At 26.4% G+C, this 23,088-nt stretch overlaps 1 protein-coding gene across 5 annotated transcripts in view; it reads right to left on the bottom strand.

Annotated features, from left to right (window-relative positions):
• LOC111624749 (protein crumbs homolog 1-like) overlaps positions 1 to 23,088 on the bottom strand; it is a 49,244-nt gene that overhangs the window by 18,491 nt on the left and 7,665 nt on the right. The window contains exons 1-2 of one of the 5 annotated variants that reach the window (XM_023367688.1): positions 15,904 to 16,210; positions 15,662 to 15,799 (exon numbers count right to left, since the gene is read on the bottom strand). The exons of 2 other annotated variants lie outside the window; for them this stretch is intronic. Coding sequence is in view for 1 of the 3 variants with exons in the window: in XM_023367687.1 (XP_023223455.1) it covers positions 15,904 to 15,993 (90 nt within the window). In the remaining 2 variants the exon portion in view is untranslated. Of the gene's footprint in view, positions 1 to 15,661; positions 15,800 to 15,903; positions 16,211 to 18,950; positions 18,977 to 23,088 lie in introns of those variants that run through there. 2 more of the 5 variants (XM_023367689.1, XM_023367687.1) reach the window with 2 other exon arrangements.

Below are 23,088 nucleotides of genomic sequence, written 5' to 3'. Positions count from 1 at the left end.
CATAATTTAATATCTATAATATTATCCTGTAATATAAACACATAAATGTTAATTATATATATTAATTAAATAAATTGTAATTAGTTAAATAATTTATTAAATTCAATTTTCTTATAGTCTTAAAATAAATCGATTTTAAAAATTCATAGAGATCAGAAAATGCTATTAGATGACTTTTATATATATATAATCCCAATTTTATTTTCTTAAATGGCATAAAACAGAATCTAAATTTTTTTCCTGTTAAATTCTCCGTAGGAAAATAATATATCTTATCAAAAATTACTGGAAATCTTAGCCATTTTAGATACGGTTTTATAGATCGATTAAAGATATTTAATAGACCTATTCTAAGATCCTTTTTTAAAAATCTGGCTTCATATTTTAATCCTAAAGAATTCCAGAAGTTGTTTTATGGCACTTCAAATGATAAAATGATTATTAAATTCGCCATAAATTACAACTTAACAATATTTATTAAAACAAAATCTGTGATTACTTGCCATATTTCTCTTTAAGTATCAAAATTAAAATCATTATAAGTTTTATATGAACTTCCCTCTTTAATTTCATTATTTTCCCATTAGAAAATAATCTCAACTTTACGTAGTTATGAAATATTACTGTTTAACTATTTTAAATTTAAATTTTAAATATCCAAAGAAACAAGAAAAACCGACATTAACGAGAAATAATCAATAATAATTCATTTAAAGTAATTACAGAAAATAATTAAAGATGTTTATATAAAATATAAAGGTAATTTTAAATATTTAAATATTGTATTTATTATAGGAATTCATTTATTCGTCTTTATAAATTGAATTTTTGCGAGAAGATGCTGATTAAAATAAATTTATAGAATAGAAATATTGTATCTCCGATAATTTGGCATTTATTTTTAAAAAATTAAGATATTTTTAAAGTTATATTAAGTATAATAGCTGTATTTTATTGAAAAAGAAGAAAGTTTCGATGTCTTTGGACATTTTCTAGATGATTGAAGATCGTTTTTCACTTAAGAAATGCTACAGAAAGGTGAATGGATGAAGATTTTATGAGAAATGCTAGAAAGGAATCAATTCGGATAGTTATAATTTAACTTCACAATGCAGAAACATTTTTATTTATTATATTCTAATTAAATTCGAATTTGTCATATAATTAATAGCACAACACAAAAGTATTTTATATAAATAAATTATATTTTTAAATAAGCGTTAAAATTAAATAAAATTGTCCTTATTTCGATTTTATATATTAATAAAATGCTAATTTAAGCAATACATTAACATAATTTGTGCAAAATTTCAATTATTTTTGATTGGATTTTTAATCAAATTTAATAAAATTTAATCAAAATAGCAAAATAATAAAAATAAAAATTTGTTTAAAAATTGATTTGATCAATAATTTAACATAAAATTTCTTAACTTTCTTAATATATTATTCTAGTGTTCACTTAATAACAGGTTAAAAATGTTTCTAAAATTTTTACTTTCTTAACTTAATCGGATTTTTAAATTAAGAAGTTAACAAGCATAAGAAAATTTCATCTTTCTAATGAAATATTCATTTTAGATTTTTATAAAATTTCATTTATTTAACTAATTCTTCTGTATATAAAATTTATTTTTAGCAAATTATTAAACAATATAATTTTGAAGTAATGTTTCTTTACATCTACAAATTTTCAAAATTACAAATTTAATTATTCCTTAAAATAAATGATTCAAAATTAAGTTTTAGTTAGTATAAAAATAGAAGAAAATAAAGTTTATTTGTGCTAATAAATAAAATTTATAAGAAAAATTAACAAAATAACGAATAGCAAATGAATCGAATGGTCATTAAGTGTTTTGAACATAAAACTTTGCCTCTTAAGAAATCAAACTTGATTTTACTTCTAATTATTCGTATAATTTAGGTTCTTATCTAAAACGTTATGATGACTACAGCAATAAATAAGGAAAATTATCCTTAACATCAGATAAGAGAATTCTCGGTTTCTAAATTGCCAAATTATGAACTTATTAAAGACTTTAATTGAGAAGTTGGCAATTTTATAGAGTCTCGTAATTTTCTTCATAACATTGCAGAATCTCATAAGAAACAAATAATATTTATGCAATTTTCCAATAAATTGCATAAATTATAGTCTATACTTATTACAATATCGTATTGTACTGTTACATATTTAGTTAAACCCTTACAATTGGACTAAATTGGATTGAATTTTCGTATAGTAACACTGTTTGGGATCAAGTTTTAGTTATCCTTTAGCAGATTGCATTTAAAGAAATCCATCAAATTCTGCCCTATTGAGTTTAATTGTAATTCAGCTATATACATGCCCAAAAGGAAACTAGGACTCCTAAATATTTACTATCAGTCATAAAGTTTACGGCTTTGGTCCTCTGGAGACTACTGGACGATACTAAACTGTGTAATAGAAGAATTTGAAATTATGTTGACCACTTACTCTGCAATAATAAAAGCAGAAGGAATATACAAAGTATGACGTTAAAATTTTTATTATTCAGAAAGTGGTATGCTTTATTACTTAGCAATTGCCTTCATTTGTTCATTTTCCTCCCATCTGTTAGTTTAGTCTTTATTTAATATTTAAACTAAAATACTATTTTATATAGTCCAGTGACTTTCTTGTAGGAAACTTCTAACACTTCATGAAAGTTTTACTAATTGTTAATTACGATTTTAAATTTTTATAAGAATTTTATGAATTAATTAAATTTTCATTATATATTTTTAAATATTTAAAGATTTAAACTTTAAAAAATATAAGCTTTTGTCACTAAATCAGCGAGTAAATAACTATAAAATTGCATGAAAACTGGATTTATAATGAAATATTTTAAATATTTACGAAAAAATAATCTAATATTTTAAATTTAATTCAAAATTTTAAAATCATTTTATTTTATTTTGGAAATAAGATTGAACGTAGAATATGTTAACAAGATTATTATATTCTTATAGTAAGGACATCAAAAGTTATAGAATAAATAAAAAGTAAAGCTGAATCTGAGTAAGAATTTAAAACATGTTTACTATTCTGAGGATCTAGGTGAATATAAAATCTGTAGTCGAAGAAAAATAAATAAAATATATAACACATGACACTAGCAGAGAGTGGTGGTATTATAGAAACCATTGAATAAATCAGGAAGGGAGGAATGAATAACGTCAAAGAATTCAATGTCTTGTATTAATCTTTAATATACACGGAATTGCTGTACAGAATGCCAAAAAAGTAGCTTAAGAAATAGCACGTCTTTAATTTTTTTTCCTTCCTAAATTGTGAATAACGTAAAGAAAAACTGGAGCAATAAGTGATAGTTGATAGGAAAAGGAACCTGCATTTAGGAATCGATCTGGCATTGGACACTTTCCAGTTATGAGACAACAGTCGAGAATACAGAAGACAGGTGAATAGATGCATTTTTATAAATAAAAATTAAACGCTAAGACGAATTTTAATTTAGGACATTTAAAGGCGATAACGAGATTAGATGGGGTGATGATGAAAGATTTAAAGCCTTGTTAAAACTAACGACACGGTCAAAACTTCTATACAATGTTATTCAATTCGTATACATTTTCTAAAACTACTGAATCTCTCTCCCGAGATTCACTTTTCTGCTTGCCATGCAGAAAAGTAGTTATACGGAAAAGCCCCCGGGCATCTTCATTCATATTTTTGAATATAACAATCTAATAATACTCAGAAAGTATAATGAGATGAAGAAAATATATTGTTTGCTGTTGTTACGCGAATTTCTCTTATGAAAGAATATGATAAAATAACTGTTTAAATTGACTTAGGTAATTTAAAGTTAGTGATATTATAGTAATTTTTCCAATGACTTATTTTAAATACATGTCAAAAACGAGCTTGTTATTAATGGAAGAAGATATAAAAAAGAGAACAGACAATATAGGGCAGGCTGGTTCATTCATTTTACTGACAAGGCATTGGCATCTCTACAAATGGTCAGATCTCGGACCTCCATTACTCCCATTGTTATCAGTCCGGCAGATGAACCATTCTTAAAAAATGGATATTCCTTTAGTCAAATAACCATTTAATGATAAACGCGAGATATAATTTACATTACTTTTTTCCGATTATTTAAACTATGCTTCAATTTATCACTATCTCAGGAAAAAGTCATTCCATTTGTCAAAATCCATAATAATAATAATAATATGCTTAAATATACTTTCATAAATGAACTGTAATGATATCTCGCATTGTANTTTTAAATTTTGACGTAACATTTTTCAATTTTTTAATATTGGCATTTAGTAAAATAGAATGATTCTGGTTTTTGTGATTTTTATACAATATAAAGAGTGCCCGGCTCAATTTATTCTAATGAAAAATTTCCATTACATTATTCAAGAAAACTCCTGAGATTTTTGCATTGAAAGATGAAAAATTTATATTTTAGAAACCCGACTTACAAACGGACGTTTTAATTAATTGCTTTGTTTTGACAATAAAATTTTCTTACAATTAATTATCTTGACGGAAACATTAATTGTTGCCACATTTATTAATGCAAAAATATTTTGTTTTCCATCTTAAATAACAATTTTCGAGAGTATTTTAACTACAGAATTACATTATTATTTAATTGCATATAGTCTATAATTTTAAAATTAATTAACATTAATTGAATTTAAACACGAAATATAATTCTAATTTATGTAAGGGAAAGAAAATAGATTTATACAATGAAAGAGGTTCACTATTATAAGAAGTCAAACACAATTCAGGATACAGAACTTCTAAAGATGGATAACAAGGCATTCCCAGGTGCAAAGATTCTGATTATCTATTAGATAAGATATCGAGAAAGATAAAAGAAAGAGAAAAACATCATCACCAAAGTATTTTGCCCATATCCAATGGTTTAGCAAGCATAAAAAAAACGTGTACGACTCTTTTATTGGCACTGTATTTCAAAATACAGGATTAAATTGTTATGTAAAAACTCATTAAAAGAATTACAGCGCTCGCGAACACGCTACAGTAGCGAATATTGTAGTAGAGTTAATCAATAGTTAACCTAGGAAAACTAATAAATTTTAAAGAAAAATCATTAAAATAAGAATTTCTAACAACTAAGAGTAAATTACATTGCATAAAATTCTTCCACAGAATAAAGATATAGGATTAAATCAGGTATAACACTAGTTAATGTTATACACCACGTAAACAACTTTCCATTAGTGGAATATCTGGCACCTTGTCATGATGAAAGCAAGAGAAAAATCTGCAGTAAAACGAAAACCAGTACTAACACATAAAAGAACATAACAACGTCCGAAAGTTAATTAAATATACAACTACAGGTTGTTGTCATTCAGACAAGAATTAAAATGAATAAAAACTTTGAAGATATTACACAAATGTGAAATAATATATAACGTCACCTCCCTCCATTATTAATCATAGAGAAATTAATGCGTTTTTTGCTGAAAAATAAAGAAATATACAAAAAATAAGAATTTATTTCATTTACTAGAAAATTTAACAATGTATAATCTCTTACTAGCATTATTTTTTCCAAAAAAGGAAGAAAAATGACATAAAAAACATTTTTTTGCTTAATCTGTTCCTTGTTCTCGTAATAAGGAAATTTAATATTGTGTATTAGTTACTACTTTCAAAACACTTTCAAAACAGTTGATCCCTTTAAAAAATTCTTAGATACATTTAAAAGATTTACAAATTTTTTTAAAATCAAAATTTGAATTACTTTAGATTGAAGAAAAAGCTGTAGATGTGTGTAATTTCATTACTCCAATGGGAAATTTAATTGAAAGAATTAACTCTTTTGTTCAAGAATACCAAGAATGTTCTTTTAGCTTTTAATTCTGCTAATGATTTATTAAATACAATTAATTAACAATAATGCAATTTATTCAATAAAAACGATAATATTCTTTGTTTTCATTTTAAAAAATATAATAGTAATAATAATAATAATAATAATAATAATAATATGCTTAAATATACTTTCATAAATGAACTGTAATGATATCTCGCATTGTATAGCAGCTGTATTTTAAGTTAATATTGATAATTGGAGAAGTAAAACTTTTGAAAACTTCTCCCCTATTGGGTATTGTATATCTGTCGAAAGTTGATTTGATACTTCAATCGAAAAGTTTTTCAGTCTACGCGTTTATTGGTTTCTTCAAAAGCAAAATAATAATTAAAAATTTTATTGGTTAAAAGAGCATCCTTTTGCCAGAGGTTTCATTTGACTCGAACGTATTTATGAAAAAGGAATTGTAGTTTCTAATTTCGTTTTCTCATATTCAAGCAAACTTGAAGAATATTTTCCAGTTAAAGAATATAAAATTTCGATCGAAAATCGATTCGGTAACTACCTTTACAAGTTTTTAAATTCTGAATATCAGAAAAATCCTCCAAAAAATTCAAAAAAACTTTGCCATTCGAATATCAGATTTACTTAAATTTCAAAAGGATCTCCGGAATGGAAACGAAATCCAATCGTCGTCAGATATAAACTTAAACAGAGTGGAAGTTACCACCCATTGCAACGTTATGAGTGCTTAAGACAGATGTTTTCATTAATATATTTATTTTCCAGAAAGAATAGCCACACCCACGCATCGTCTGTAATCTGGTATCAGCCACACCCTAATGACGCATTCCCTTTCCAGAAAGAGAAGGCGTTGCTTGCATTATCTAAATTTAAGTCTCAAACTTTTCACAGGAATTAATAATTAAGAAAAGCAGAGGTCGAAGTTCACGAAATTTGATCAATAACAATTATGTATTAACCTACTAACGATGGCTTTTCCTCGATTATTACCATCTTTAAAGCTATAAGATTTCATCATTAAGACGAATTACTTATTCATTTCTTAAGCATTTCGTATGATATAATGGTAGTTTACATTTACCACAAGAGATTAAGAGGGAAATGAACAGATATTCTGCTCTGAGTTACTATATTTTCCCATATTAACTACAAATCTACCGTATCGAATAACACGCGCACTTATAAAATTAATGATGTAGTTACGGTTATAAAAGTAACTATATCAGTCGAGTTTATGGATAATTTATAAGAATATTAATAGTATCGAGGATCATATTTACTTAAAAGTTAATAACTTTATTAATTCATTAACAGAATAGAAGAAATATAAAAAACTTCTAACGTCAATAAAGCTGTCAAGAAGTATTGTAGAATCAGTAAATGCCTCAGGCTCTATAGTATTGGATATTGAGTATACTACGTGACCATTTGATCTTAGTAGCCTTTATATAAAAAAAAGAAAGAAGAAAGAAAGAATATTTTTACGCTTTAACTTCTTTTTAAATCGAAAATATTCTCAAGATAAAGATTTTTTTTAATATGAAATAAAAATGAAGTTTTCATGTAAAAAGATCACGTTTTATAAGATTTTGAAATGGCGACTTCTCTTTATTTTAAGTTTAAAAATGACTTTTTTCCTCTTTTTTTTGTGAATTATAAATATTTCTAGCTTGAAAAAAAATGTTATAGATTTTTATTTTTGCAAGAATTCCTTGATATTTAGCGTTTATACGTGCTTGTGTTTATATGTATATATATTTTGTAAATAAAGAAACTCGTATTATATCATAATAAAAAATTTATCTCTAGGATATTTATATGTAAAAGTTTTAGATGCATCTTTCTTGTTTTTTTTTATTTTATTTTATTTTATTTGTACAACAGTCGAACTCTAAAAACACATACAAATTTTCAACTTCCTTAACTTAAAATAGAAGTTGAGACTTGCGTGTTTATGCAAATAAAGAAATTTTTTAATTTTTTAAAATTTACTGCGTGATAATTCTTATAAAAAATTAGAATTATAGAATTTAAATATGCTTGTAAAATATATTTGAATATTTTCGGAAATTTTTTTTAAATTTTGACGTAACATTTTTCAATTTTTTAATATTGGCATTTAGTAAAATAGAATGATTCTGGTTTTTGTGATTTTTATACAATATAAAGAGTGCCCGGCTCAATTTATTCTAATGAAAAATTTCCATTACATTATTCAAGAAAACTCCTGAGATTTTTGCATTGAAAGATGAAAAATTTATATTTTAGAAACCCGACTTACAAACGGACGTTTTAATTAATTGCTTTGTTTTGACAATAAAATTTTCTTACAATTAATTATCTTGACGGAAACATTAATTGTTGCCACATTTATTAATGCAAAAATATTTTGTTTTCCATCTTAAATAACAATTTTCGAGAGTATTTTAACTACAGAATTACATTATTATTTAATTGCATATAGTCTATAATTTTAAAATTAATTAACATTAATTGAATTTAAACACGAAATATAATTCTAATTTATGTAAGGGAAAGAAAATAGATTTATACAATGAAAGAGGTTCACTATTATAAGAAGTCAAACACAATTCAGGATACAGAACTTCTAAAGATGGATAACAAGGCATTCCCAGGTGCAAAGATTCTGATTATCTATTAGATAAGATATCGAGAAAGATAAAAGAAAGAGAAAAACATCATCACCAAAGTATTTTGCCCATATCCAATGGTTTAGCAAGCATAAAAAAAACGTGTACGACTCTTTTATTGGCACTGTATTTCAAAATACAGGATTAAATTGTTATGTAAAAACTCATTAAAAGAATTACAGCGCTCGCGAACACGCTACAGTAGCGAATATTGTAGTAGAGTTAATCAATAGTTAACCTAGGAAAACTAATAAATTTTAAAGAAAAATCATTAAAATAAGAATTTCTAACAACTAAGAGTAAATTACATTGCATAAAATTCTTCCACAGAATAAAGATATAGGATTAAATCAGGTATAACACTAGTTAATGTTATACACCACGTAAACAACTTTCCATTAGTGGAATATCTGGCACCTTGTCATGATGAAAGCAAGAGAAAAATCTGCAGTAAAACGAAAACCAGTACTAACACATAAAAGAACATAACAACGTCCGAAAGTTAATTAAATATACAACTACAGGTTGTTGTCATTCAGACAAGAATTAAAATGAATAAAAACTTTGAAGATATTACACAAATGTGAAATAATATATAACGTCACCTCCCTCCATTATTAATCATAGAGAAATTAATGCGTTTTTTGCTGAAAAATAAAGAAATATACAAAAAATAAGAATTTATTTCATTTACTAGAAAATTTAACAATGTATAATCTCTTACTAGCATTATTTTTTCCAAAAAAGGAAGAAAAATGACATAAAAAACATTTTTTTGCTTAATCTGTTCCTTGTTCTCGTAATAAGGAAATTTAATATTGTGTATTAGTTACTACTTTCAAAACACTTTCAAAACAGTTGATCCCTTTAAAAAATTCTTAGATACATTTAAAAGATTTACAAATTTTTTTAAAATCAAAATTTGAATTACTTTAGATTGAAGAAAAAGCTGTAGATGTGTGTAATTTCATTACTCCAATGGGAAATTTAATTGAAAGAATTAACTCTTTTGTTCAAGAATACCAAGAATGTTCTTTTAGCTTTTAATTCTGCTAATGATTTATTAAATACAATTAATTAACAATAATGCAATTTATTCAATAAAAACGATAATATTCTTTGTTTTCATTTTAAAAAATATAATAGTAATAATAATAATAATTGTAGGAAATTTTTATTAAAAGAAAATCTTATGTGCTCTTAACTTGAATTAGTGAGAAAATATTAGAAGTGAGTTATACACTAAAACAAGCACTTGTGTTAAATTAGGAACTTTGATACCAAAGTCAACTAGGTCAAGGAGTGTTTGCAGAATGTCCTCAATTTGTTAATTTGTTCTCTTATTGTATTATGTAACTAGAAAAGTCAATTAAAATCGACGTTTTATGAAATGTTCGAAGAGAATCTGTAACGCTGTAAGAATATAATGAGAACATTTATAAAAGAAAAGGAAGAAATCTGTATTTTTTCTCCCCCACCAAAAAGTGGAAGAGAAAAATAAATAAGAAAATAAGTAAACTCTTCTGGCAGAATTGTATAAGACAAATATCAATCAAAATCAATAATCGGAAGTACTCAGTGCAAAACACCAGAGAGTAGAAATTCAGTAGTATCAAAGGCATAGATAACCTACTGAAGAAAATCTAAGATTCCATTAAGGAATAAGACGAAGAAGAATTATTTTTTTTACTAGAAAGCCAAGTTATATATACTCTTGAATTCTTGAGAAAGAATCAATAATAAACTTATTTTAAAAGAAGTTACACCGTAGCTCCTTTTTTTTTATTATTTAAAATAATTTAAAAACTGGAAAGAAATTCCGAATCGTACTGATGCCATAAAATATGCTATATAATGAAAATTTACATATCAATAAAATATCTACTACCAAAAACAAATCCATTTTTATTATAGAGCATATGTGCCAGATTCAGATATCAATTTAAACATCGATTGCTTCTTGTTTTAAAGTCAGAAACGTTTGGAAGAAATATCATGAACCGTGTTTTATTATCAATGATAAAACCTAATTAAAGGAAATAAATAAGAGACTTGTCATTCACATTTACCTGCGAAGGTTACGTACAGAAACTTATTCAAGTGCGAAATTCATATGAGTGACAAAGCCCATTTCACGCTTAGTAACCGTATTAATATCAGTTAAAGTAATTATAAACTGTCAGAATTATTTCACATGTCAAGTAAACTTTTTAAAATTCCATATTTAACAATTTCTTTGTGAATAATTTCTATGTACAAACTGCGCGAAAGAATCAACCGAATGAAGAAGGTAATTACATTTCTTAAGTTTCAATCGAAATAAATTAGTTTAAATCGCTTTTTATTATTTATAAATTGTATAAATAATGGACTAGATGGAATTTTCATAGTGCTTTTGTAATCCACAGACGAATAAAGTAAGAGAATGTCATTGAAAAGAATAAAGATATCAAACTTTTTAGTCAATCAATCAATCAAAATATCAAAAACTGTCCAGCGAATTTTTTTATTAAAATATTATAATAAATCATTTTTATTTAATATTCGTACTTTTACCAATGACTTTCGTCGAAATAATAACAAAAATGGCTTCTTTAAAAGCGTTTTTATTGTATTTAAGGTAGAAATTATGCTTGAGATCGCACACATAACTTTCGAAAATCAAAAAGTTAAAGGGTTGTTTAAAAAAACAAAAAGAAAAAAATTAAAGCACAAATAACAGTCATATCGCTTTTGAAATTTTAGGAATTAATTCACAGAAGTAAAGCTAGTTTCAAAAGATAAAAAGGTAAGAAAAACATGCTGTTTTCTATCCTATTTTAGAAAATCCTGCCAATCCAGATAGTGGTAAGTATTCTCAAGACAATCATTAAGATAAAGCACAAACTCATTTATTGTGTTTTACAAGAGTAAAGAATCGAAACCTTTACAAATTCGTATGCATTCTACTGGGCATTTCTTTTGTGATAATGGCCAAAATTACAACAATTCTTTTATTTCCAGTATCTCAATAACACGCTTTAATTACCAGAGTTTGAATACGTTGTTTGGACTAAACTAAGAAAAGACAAAACAACCGAACGAATAAATCGTTATTTGATGGATGCAATGATTAAGATTTTAAATAATCTTAACTTAATTCAATTTAAATAATGCAAATTTAAAGATTTAATATAAGAGATAATCGATTATGGGAAATCGAGACGAAGGATTAACTCGGTTATTTCTGCTATTTAAAGTGTTCAATGAATAAAACTGAGTAAATTTCAGTTAATTAAACTTATAAAACATTGTTTTATCTTCATTTTTATTTCATTAAATCACCTTAAAAAACATAAATTACACGTCAAAAGCGAGGAATAGAAATTAAACTGGGTAAGTTATTTCGTTGAAAAGTAAGTTCTCCAGGTAGAGATAAGTTTGAACTAGAAATCATCTATCATAAATGTCTGGAGAGAGATTAGACTTCAAAGACATCTCATACTTTATATAACCTTATATAGTTTTACTTTTCGTCACCAGACGGCAATGTGATCCCAATAGAAGTGATTTATGGAAAAGTCTGCAAGGTCTGATTGGTGGAAGACTAGGAGCTGCTTATCACATTGAATGATGGGTAAGCAGTTTTTGTTGCTTTGACGAATGCTCAGTCAGACAAGAAGTGACAATCGTGTCTGGATGGACAGGAATTTCAAACGCCATCCAATAATGAAACTTCTGCAACAAACTGGGATCAGTCAAATGGAAGAGGCTGGAGCACTCGTCAGTTTGCTTCCTTTGCCCTCTTCCAAATTGGCCATAAAATGTTTAACAGCAACTTTGCAACACTCTTAAACTATTAAAAAGTACGAAAGGGCAATTTCGATTTTCAGAATACCTAAAACGACGAAATTAAATTAGGAGAAACGGGGAAATATTTTTTTATTCAATTGTAAATTTGATTTAGGTCTGTTTATTTAATGATTGATCCGAAATTTGGCATTGAGTAACTTCATTACGCCGCTAACCTTTCAGTTCAAAACTATCAAATTTACTACTTTTCAACGTGAATCTTATCGAAGTGAAAGGAATTCAATAAAAATTCTTTTTAATACTCATATTTAAATCATTAACAATGGGCATTTGTTTAAAGAAAACAAAGAAACGACTACTGTATATCATTAAATTTTATCTGATAACAAAGAATCAAAGCATCATTACTATCGCTCCGTATACAAACCACAATATCCTGCCGAGCTGACGTAACGTTTCTTTAGATAATAAATTACATATAAATCTATGGATTCTTCCATAGATCGATATAGAAGTTTATCACTATGAATAATTATTGCAACATAATGTCATCTAATAAAATATCATCCGATAAAGTACACGTAGTTTTATATAGATTTTTACCACAATCAATAGCATATTTTCGATAAAAATTCTAAATTACCAAATAATTAGTTTATAATATTCTAGATAAAAAAATAAAAAAACTATTTACCATAATTCGAAGTTAAATTTCCATTTTCTTCTGGGAAATTTAGTTTCAAATTATATATTTCGCGTTATAATCGATTTATTCGCGGAAAAAAAAAACATTTTCATTTATTTCGTTGAAAACTTTCGTATAAAATAAACAGACGAGCTTTTAAAATTTATTATTTTTGCATTTTCGTCTTTTCAAAATAATGCATGAAAATAATTCCAATTTTATATGCATTTTTTATTTATTTATTTTATTAAAAACCGATTTAAAATTTTTATAAAGGAATAGATTATAAGACAACTTAATTTTTCTTTCGGTCCTATTAATTTTGCTCATTATTCATTAATTTTCCAAATAATACATCTCGTTTAATTTAATTTTATTTTTTTGTCTTAATTATCTAAAACAATTTTAAATAAAAAACATTATCAAGTAATAATCTACAAGTTAAAAATAATTCTTCTTTTTTAAAAAATAAGTAGGCCTTTATACGTATTCCCTCTTTCGTCTTTACTTAAACAAACGAAATTTTCATTGAAATGGGAAAAAATGCAAATGAAATTAAATTCTTTTCCATTTTAACAACAAAAGAGCTTCTTACTTTATTATAATTAGCGTCATTAAGACCTTCTGTTCGATAATACAATAAGAAATGTTAGAAACATTAAATGTGGTCGTATGAATTAAGGTCAAGCATTTTAGTTGCGCTCAATTTACTTATGTTTTGAATAAGAGAACAGAAAGGCATAAGAAATAAAAATAAAAAAATGCTCTGTTCTATTGTTAAGCTCAGTTTTGAACATGGCGTTCCTCGGGGAAAACGGATTTGCACGAAAATGGTCTATCGACATGAGCTGTCGAGTAGCATTAAGTGGACTACTTTTAAATTACATAACTGAACCAGACTTTACTCTCCAGTTTGAGGATAATGAGATAATTTTATTTACATATTAATTTTGCTTTAAGGCGCTACTACTTCTTCTATATTAAATAGGGAAAAAACGTTTCTTCTCTTAATTGTTTTCGTATTAAATTTATGATTTTTTTATATATTAAATAAATAATCATATGAAACTTTTAAACTCTAATGTAATTAATTATCTTTCAATCGAAATTTTTATTCAATTATCTATTAAATTTCTCGATAAGGAAGGCGAAAAGTGTCATTCAGTTATACTGTACTACTTAAATTAAAATTGTATAATTTATAGAATTGTATATTATAGATACACTCGTGTAAGGTTCCCACTTGGACACACAAAACTATCCAATGATACCATTGCACTTCGCTAGGTATTGTTGATCCAGAAGACTTTTGTCATCATTTTGAAGGCAACGTCATTGTTTGCCCAAGGTTTTAGACAAGTTTCGTGTTTGCCCCAGATCTATGTCCTTACTACAATGTTTGATAATCAAACATTCTCCCCACTCAGATAATCGACTGGCACTAAAGTAAATATTCAAATGACTTTAATTTTCGAATATCCGACAATTAATGTTCTGTAATATTTTTTCCTTATCCTCTACGGTACTCGAGAAACCTTATTGAAATAAGGAGAGAGAAATGTGACAGAGAGAAGAGAGGGGTTTATTACTAGTGACGTTTAAATTTACGACATTGATTGGGTCGTAAATTTCTAGAGAAAATAGTCGACGTGGTGACGCCATATAGGGCATCAATCAGAGTCTGAAGTTCTCCTACCGATAGGACTTTTGTAACACTTCCGACTCATCTTAATATTTTAAAAAGATGCCAAGGTTGAGCGTGTTTGTTTGCCTGACCTGTTAATATATCCGGGATTTTTCTGGAGGTTTTCCAAAATGGATCGAAATTACTCCATTAAAAATACTAAGGTGAAGCCATTTTTGCTTTCTACTTCCATCATTAATATTAAAGAATTCATTAAGCAAAATGTATTTAGCAGAAAGGTAATTTAGAAATTAATATAAATGATATGTAATTAAGAAGATTTAATTCCGTTTGAATCGTTTCAAAAGTCGAGAAAACGATTTATTTTAATTCCTTTTGCGGATATTTTTTCCTTCATTTAAAAAAATACCGTTTAGTCAAGCATATAAAAATATATTATAAATAATCACATTACGTATAATTAAAAGAATATTTTCCCATAATTTATTATTTCCTTTTTCTAATTTGCAGATCATTTAGAAAAGAAGATGCGATCCACATTTTAAGAAAGAATCTTCTGTATCATTTCGAATAACCTCTAAAGCACTATACATTAAAATAATTACACGTCTTTCCTTTCGTCTAATAAGCAATGGAAATTATTAACGATAATTATGGATAATAAGAGCTATCATAATTCATTGTAAAATGAAAATCAATGCATTCAACTTNTATATAAAGCTCATTTTAATTTATTTTAAATCAAACTTTGTTAATTATATTTATTATTTTTTAAATGGAAATAAAATTTTGACAATCTGAACTAAATTTAAAATTTTTTTTGTTTGGTTGGACATCTGATTTCTTCATTGATTTCTCAATTGCAAAAGATAATAGCTGTCTAAAATCATTATTTATCTAATCGCGTGATTGTTCAGTTAACGATGTTCGATAGATCAAACTATAGTTCAAGAGACTGCCCATTGTCCTGACGAAAATGAATGTTATCGGTTTTCTTAGATACCTTCACTCCCTTCAAAAATATTCCTCCTGTAACACAGTGGCGAATGTGCGAAAATTGCAAAAATTCCTAAATTTTCATTAAAATTCGAGTCAAATGCTCGAGTAAATTTCATTTACATTCGAGTAAAAGCTAATTTTACTAGAGGAAAAAAATAATGGAAGTTAATTAATTGTATTAACAATTTAATTATCGATTACAACAATTTTCATCTTTTATAAATTAATATTAGAAAAGGAGCTTACATATAATAATTGAATTTTCCTTATATTCCATTTGCAGAATGACAACTGATGAATGGTGTTTACTGCCCTGTAATTATTGTACTGACGCATCCACTAAGATAAGCATGCGACGGAGAAGGCATTAATTCCATATATTTCATTAAGAAATAAATTTAACTTAAAGCGAAATTTATAAATTAACATTTATTTAAATGGCATATTTCTTAACGTGTATTAATCGTTCTGAAATTTGTTCTACGCCAATTGTTTTCTAATAAAATACTTATGTTTTCTTTAATTTTCAAGCAAGATAATTGGTAAATCTCCATTATAACATTAATTATTAACGAAGGCCGCTTATTATTATATAAGGCTATTGTTACGTTATAATTAATAATATTATAATAGAAGGTAATTACGTTGATATTATTGCAACAAACTATAATAAATATCAAGCAATAACATATAAAGTGTGAAATCCTATATTTGTAAATGGCATTTGGGAAGAAGTCAAGAGATGAAAGACACATATATATATTTGATCCCAGATGGGGACAACTCACAGGTTTTAACCTCCCAGTAGCCTAGTTGGTTAGAAAATTCGGCACATTATCGTGAATGTGGGTTCAGCTCCGTCCCCAGGCTATATAGCCTATATATATATATATACCTTTTTCTGTCTGGTTTTATTTTCTTCGAGTGTTTCTACGATTTATACGTTTATGCTGTGTATCTAAAGTGTATTACCCACTAACAAACACAATTTCTGTATTTTTTTTCTATGGGTCGAGTGTTGCTGTCTTTAAAAGATTATTAAATACATTAAATTACTTGTTAACAGGTTATAATTAACGAATGGAATGAGCTAGAAAATTTTTTCACTCTTAATCATAAAGAAATAATTATTAAACTCAAAAAATTACATTTTGATATACTACACGAATACGAATTATTATATAATTTAACAAAATGATAATTAATTTTCATATTATTTGAGGAATAACTCTTGCAACAACACACTCGTAATTGCAATTACTATTTTTGTTGAGTTTATCCCTATTTTATGATTAATTTAATTAGATCTAAAAGCTATTAAAGCCATTATTATTAAAAGTCGGCGGTTCCGAACAAAAGTTCGGTATCCGAGCAACTATTTCGAATTTTCTGCAAAATATGTGAAGCGAACAAAAGGATTCACCACAAACCATCTCTTTCGAATCATCCGATTCGCTCGCAACTTAAAGTATTAAGTTAACTCAAGTGAGCTTAGCAGAGGCATACTAGCAATAAACCTCTCTTTTATAGCTACTCCATCGTCATCTTGATAACTCTGAGATAATTAATGTCATCCCTATAGCTAAAGAGATCTTACAATTTACATGAGAAAAAAAATATATCTGTATAGATATTTTTTATTTTATTTTCCTGGATATATTTCTTCTTTTTATCACATATGGTTTATATCCCATTCCTTACTGGATTTTTATAAAAATGACAAAGTATTCGGTCGGAAATACTATTGAATATGTGCCAACTTCCTTCAGTGTAAATACGTGATTTTCTTTTCAGTTATATTGTGGAGACGATGCTACTTTTTCTGCACAATATTCCGATATTAAGACTCATCGATTAGACAACAAAATAGTTTTATCAATGTTTATATAGCCGTAATATTTGCCTCCTGTTTAAAATAAATTCTCTCCTGAAAAATGTAAATAATAGAAAATCAAGTATGTGCTCGAAACATACCGGAAAAATAAAATACTTTTTACATAAAACGCGTTTACGGTAGCGATTTTCAATTATCTTTATCCTTTAAAAATAAACTTAATTTAAAATTTTATTAAGTTAATACTTGTTTGAAACTAATAAATTTTTCAATGTGAATATGCGCTGATAAGACAGTTGGTCCATTCTTTCTTGAATGCGTGCGAGTAAGATGTTCTGGAGTAATTACAAGTTGGGTGTTAATCCCAATGAAGCATCTTTAATCGATGTCCCGAATTATCATGTCCTTGACTTCCTCTCTTGAAACTAACTAATCCAAATATAATCTTTAACACAAGAGAATTCAATTATCGAGCTTATAACGCTCACATCTTTGGAATATTCTACAAAATATTAGAATTTTCTTCGATATAAATATTATTTTTTTGGCATAGCTTTTAGAGGGAATAATCTTTATAATAAATTATTTTGAATCTCGATTTTTTCCCTTTATCTATTCTGTTTAGAGTCCTATATATAGTACGGGAGACTAACGTATTCCATTTTATATTATTGAAAAATCTGAATTTAGAAATTTTGGAATGGAAAATGATATGAAAGATATCCGAAAAACTCGGATCAAAATTGTCCTTTTGGGATGGAAATTTCAAATAAGAAAAACAGAATCTTGTGCATAACAATGAGATTGGAGTGAGTTTCCATGGTAACGCATAGCTTCCTGGATGTTACAGTAATAGAAGGTCAAGTAGCAATCAACACCGACAACACCAAAGTAAACTCAACTTTTTCTAGACTTTTGTTTTGTTTATTGTGACTGGAATTCCAACGACTTTCACAATTTATAATTCTATATATTTTCACGAATTTAGACGAAAAAAAAGAAGAAACAATAGGTTAAAAAATGTAAGTCATGGTATAAAATAAGATTCTTTTAAAAAAAACTTGTAGATTTATTGATAAAATATAAAAGAATGTGGTTTCGAATTACATAAACGAAATAAAATTTTATTTCGTCGGTTTACTTTGTAGCATTTTTTAAATTAAGAGAAAGTTTAGAATTGGAAATAAGGTACCCACTTCATAAATCTGGCAACCGGCTTCTAACAACTTATTCAACCCTTCTACGCTAAAAGCACTATCCTGTTTGCTATTGGAACTGACTTCGTAATGGAAAGTCGAAGAATCTTATCCAGGTTTTTCACTCAACAACACGATGAAAGGCCAAATCAACTCCTTTATGGCGGTTATCAGATATTTTCAAAGGGTAGAATACCTCTACAACAAAAGCTAATCTTGCTAATTTGTTACCGGGGAAATATTGTTATTTCATTTTTACATACCTTTTCTGCTTGGTAATTTTATTTATGAAACACGTATAAAATCCTTTCCTGTGTAAATATAACACAGGATAATAAATAATGTATTACAGTATAATAAAATATAAGCATTGTTGTAGATGAATAATTATTAAATCTGAAAAAAAAAATTAATTAACAAACGTTTTTTTCTTAATAAGCTCATAATTTTAATAAAATAAATCTTTATTTTGTATATTTTTGAAGTAAGAATAATATTTTTATCTAAATACCTTATACAATAACTAGAGGATGCTATTATAACTAATCTGGGCCATTATTATATAAAAAAATAAAATGATTATTTAAAAATAAGGATTCTTTTAAGTTTATCTAAAATAATATTTTGTTATTTTATGTAGAAAATGTTAAAGAGATAAAATTTTATTTAAAACAATGAATTGTTTCCAAATTTAAATGTCAAGTGTCCAATTGCATTTTTGTAAGAAATAATCATTTTAAGAGAAGTTATAAAAATAATTTCGCGAATAAAATGTAATAAATTTCCGAAATAATCTTAAAATTTTTATTATTTAACAAACGAAATATTTAAAAGGCGAATTTTTAAACATTCTTCTCAAAGCTCTTATTAATTTCATTATTATTATGTTTTTAACGCGCATTAAATCTACAAAACGTTAATTTAAACTATAAAAATTGTATAAAATTGTTGATTTTATAACAATATACCATTTAAAAAAATAATTTTTTCAGAGAAATTTATAATAAATTTTAATTTTTATATACTGATTTTCTTTATTTATTTAATTATTTTTGAAGCTGTACCATTTAAAAACAGGGAAACCAAATTAAAAATATATAAAAGAAAACAAAAGAAGATTACTTCCATGTAGATTTTACAATATTTTTTAAAATATTAAATATAATTTCAAAGTACCGTACATCGATTTGAAGTGAATATTATATTTTATGAATGTTTATACAGTATTAAGATTAATCAAGGAAAATTATCTAAATATTTATTTTTTAAAATTTCTCAATAAATACCACTCCCTTTCTTTCATTTTTTACGAATTATAATGATAATTACAGTAAAAATATTTATTTATATTAGTAACAAAGTTAATTGAGGTCTTACTTTTTAATTAAAAATATCTTTTGTACCCTTATGAAATTTCAAAGATATTTATTAAGAGTTGAGTTAAATATTTGGATGTGTAATTATATATTTTTGGAAGTTGGTCGGTGTCAACACTCGGATCCCAAAGGCTGTGAAGGAAGTTGCTACAGTTATCAAATGTGTCCCAATATTCCCATTGGCAACATTGCAGCCTTAACTGAAACTGACTGTAATTTTCTCAGATGTTACGTCATTAGCCTGTTACATTAATCGCATCTCTAAGTAAAAAAACACGAAAATTTTAATATACAACCCCAGGGAATATTTTTAAATATGCCCTTTCTAAATATCTAGAAGCTAAGTAAAAAATTATCAGAATTATTATATAGAAGCAAATGATGAGATTAAAAAAAAGTATAAATGATACAAATGGAGTAAAAAAATGCGGTAATTGATAGAGTCAAATATGCAAAAAGAAGAATAAGAATAGAATTAAATACGTGTTTATATAAACTTCATTAAAGTAATCCCCGGGATGATTAAGCTAAGATTAAGAATCGACATAGAGATACACTTAACAGGATAATGGATCTAGAAAAAGACGACCTTGATAGATGACCTTAAGAGTCGATATGAAATGAAAAATTACTTAGAGATAAAAGGATATAAGTTAAAAATAAAATACATTAGAAAAACAAGGCAGGGGGAAAAAAACTTATCAAGTGATTTGTTAGAAAATTTCGCATTTTGTCAGAAATAAATGACTTGTCCACCAGTTTAGTAACGTTGCATTCGCTACATATGATATAAATTTAGTAACGGTAACAAGCAGGTATTATCGTGAAACAATGTGACATCCGGAAACGGAAATAACCATTTTTAGTGTAAATGGAATACGAGCAATTCAAATTCTATTCTCCAATTCCCAGAGGATTTCCAATGTTAAAATTGATTTTTAATGATGCAAGATTTTTCTTATACATTAGCCATTTAGAAAAAATTTTTAACATAATTTAAGAACTTAGTATCTAATTTCAATTTAAAATAAAATAAAATAAAAATTTACGAATATAATCGAATAATTTATATTTAAAAACGTTACTTAGTTTTCAAATTTATTATAAAATTAGTTAAAATTTTAATAAAAATATATTTAATTGTAAAAGTAGAAAAGAAAAGAAAAATATTTTGAAAATACTCAACTGAAACGAATAAAAAAGAAAACAAACAAAGAGACTTCTCTTGATTAAGGGAATCGATAATCATTAATTCACCAGTCTGTAAACGAAAGACAGTCTTTATTTAGAAGTTTAGAACAAAAGAATATGTAATGAATAAAAATAATTATAACAAGAGGATAGTTTCGAAATTAACAATTTTTTTTCCTCCTCCCTTCCACCCTCCTCTTTTGTCACTTTTTAAAATTTTCTGAAAGAAAATTGCCGATAATAATCGATGAAATTTCAAAATTAACAATATGACCTTACATTAATTTATTTACAGTGGTGATTTTTATTGACTGTTTTCTTGTTTAAAAGGTCTCTCGATACCCATAACCAAACACTAATGAATGAATCTAAAGAAGGATGTTTATTTTTGTTGTCATGACGACATTTTAAATCGGAATTACAAAATTCCAATTTATTTTACGAATTTTTTTTATTTTTTATTTTTAATTTCCGTTTTATTCCGAACAAATTACTCTAGTTTTATGCTTTTCTATAATTGTCATGAAGTTTCTAGTACGTTAGATAAAAGTAAGAAACAAAAAGTAAATTTTGAAATTTTTTCAACGCGCCTCATGATCATTCGAATTAATCATAATTAAGCTACTATTTTTAGAATTAAAAATGCTTAAAATCGTTATATTTAACCTTTAAATGTCGGCATTAAATGTTAACAGAATGTGTTTAATTAAAATAACATTCCAATATAATTTTTTAAAAAATCTGGCACTTCTCCTACACGACTTTCCCCGCACTCGAACAGGCGGTCAAGCCTTATTTTTGGAAATAAGGATGAGCTTTTAAGAAAAATGCAAGTGACAATAATAATTATTTTTAATAAGTTAAAAAACTTGTACCAGTAAATCATTATGTCTGACCCCACTCGAGATATGACACTTTTCTAGTCTATCTTCCCTCCCGTTTAACTTACAACCTCCAAAAGTCAATTTCCCATATATAAAAGTATTCCTGCCAGATTTCAAAAGTTTTGGTCCTTCGGGTCCTGAAATTTGAAGCAAAATATGGACCAACACACCCACACAATACCTACATAGACACATCCATACGTACAGAATTTTACTCCCATTTCTGTTTTTGGAATCAGGACATCTTAAAACATGGAGAAATGCAAAAAACCCGGAGGGCCAAAATATCATCAACAACATTTTCCCTCTGTTACTTCAACAGCCGGGAAAATAAAAGTAAAAAAGAAACAAACCAAAAATACTTCGACTCTCAATTTCATATTTTTTATTTAATAAATAATATAAATTACTATTAATATATATAAAATGTTAATTATTATGTAATTAAAATTACCATTTTTTTAATTATTTAATCTTTCTACGTGTATTAACATTATCTTTAAAACAACATTAAGCCATGCAAAAGATAAAAGAGATAAAGATAGCCGAAATTATTAAAGAATTACTCTAAATTTAATGCGATGATCGTAATTTTTTTAATAAATAATTACGCCTAAATTATTTTTTAAGTAACAAAAGATGTAATCATCCATTCTAATGATGTTTTCTCACTATCTCAGCGAAAATCACGAGACCGAAACAAGAGTTTTTAATCTCTGATACAACTTTTAACATGTGTTAAAGAGCATTAAATATTTTTTTCGTATAATAAAGTAGGCCTATTTACATGCATTATACACATATTTATATGATTTAGCTATATATATAGGTTTATAGGTACTAAGAGGACCTATATAAGGCTTTCTTAGTACCAACAGGGCTCAAAAGATCTTAAATATCCAAAGGCCCATTATGGGTTCAACCAGTCCGACACTGGTTAAATCCGTAAT

Source organism: Centruroides sculpturatus, unplaced genomic scaffold, assembly GCF_000671375.1.
Source record: "Centruroides sculpturatus isolate CEXI.00-Female unplaced genomic scaffold, Cexi_2.0 scaffold197, whole genome shotgun sequence".
In the NCBI taxonomy this organism is placed as follows: domain Eukaryota; kingdom Metazoa; phylum Arthropoda; class Arachnida; order Scorpiones; family Buthidae; genus Centruroides; species Centruroides sculpturatus.
Note: the sequence above shows the minus strand (reverse complement) of the source record. Positions and strands in the feature narration are given on the sequence as shown.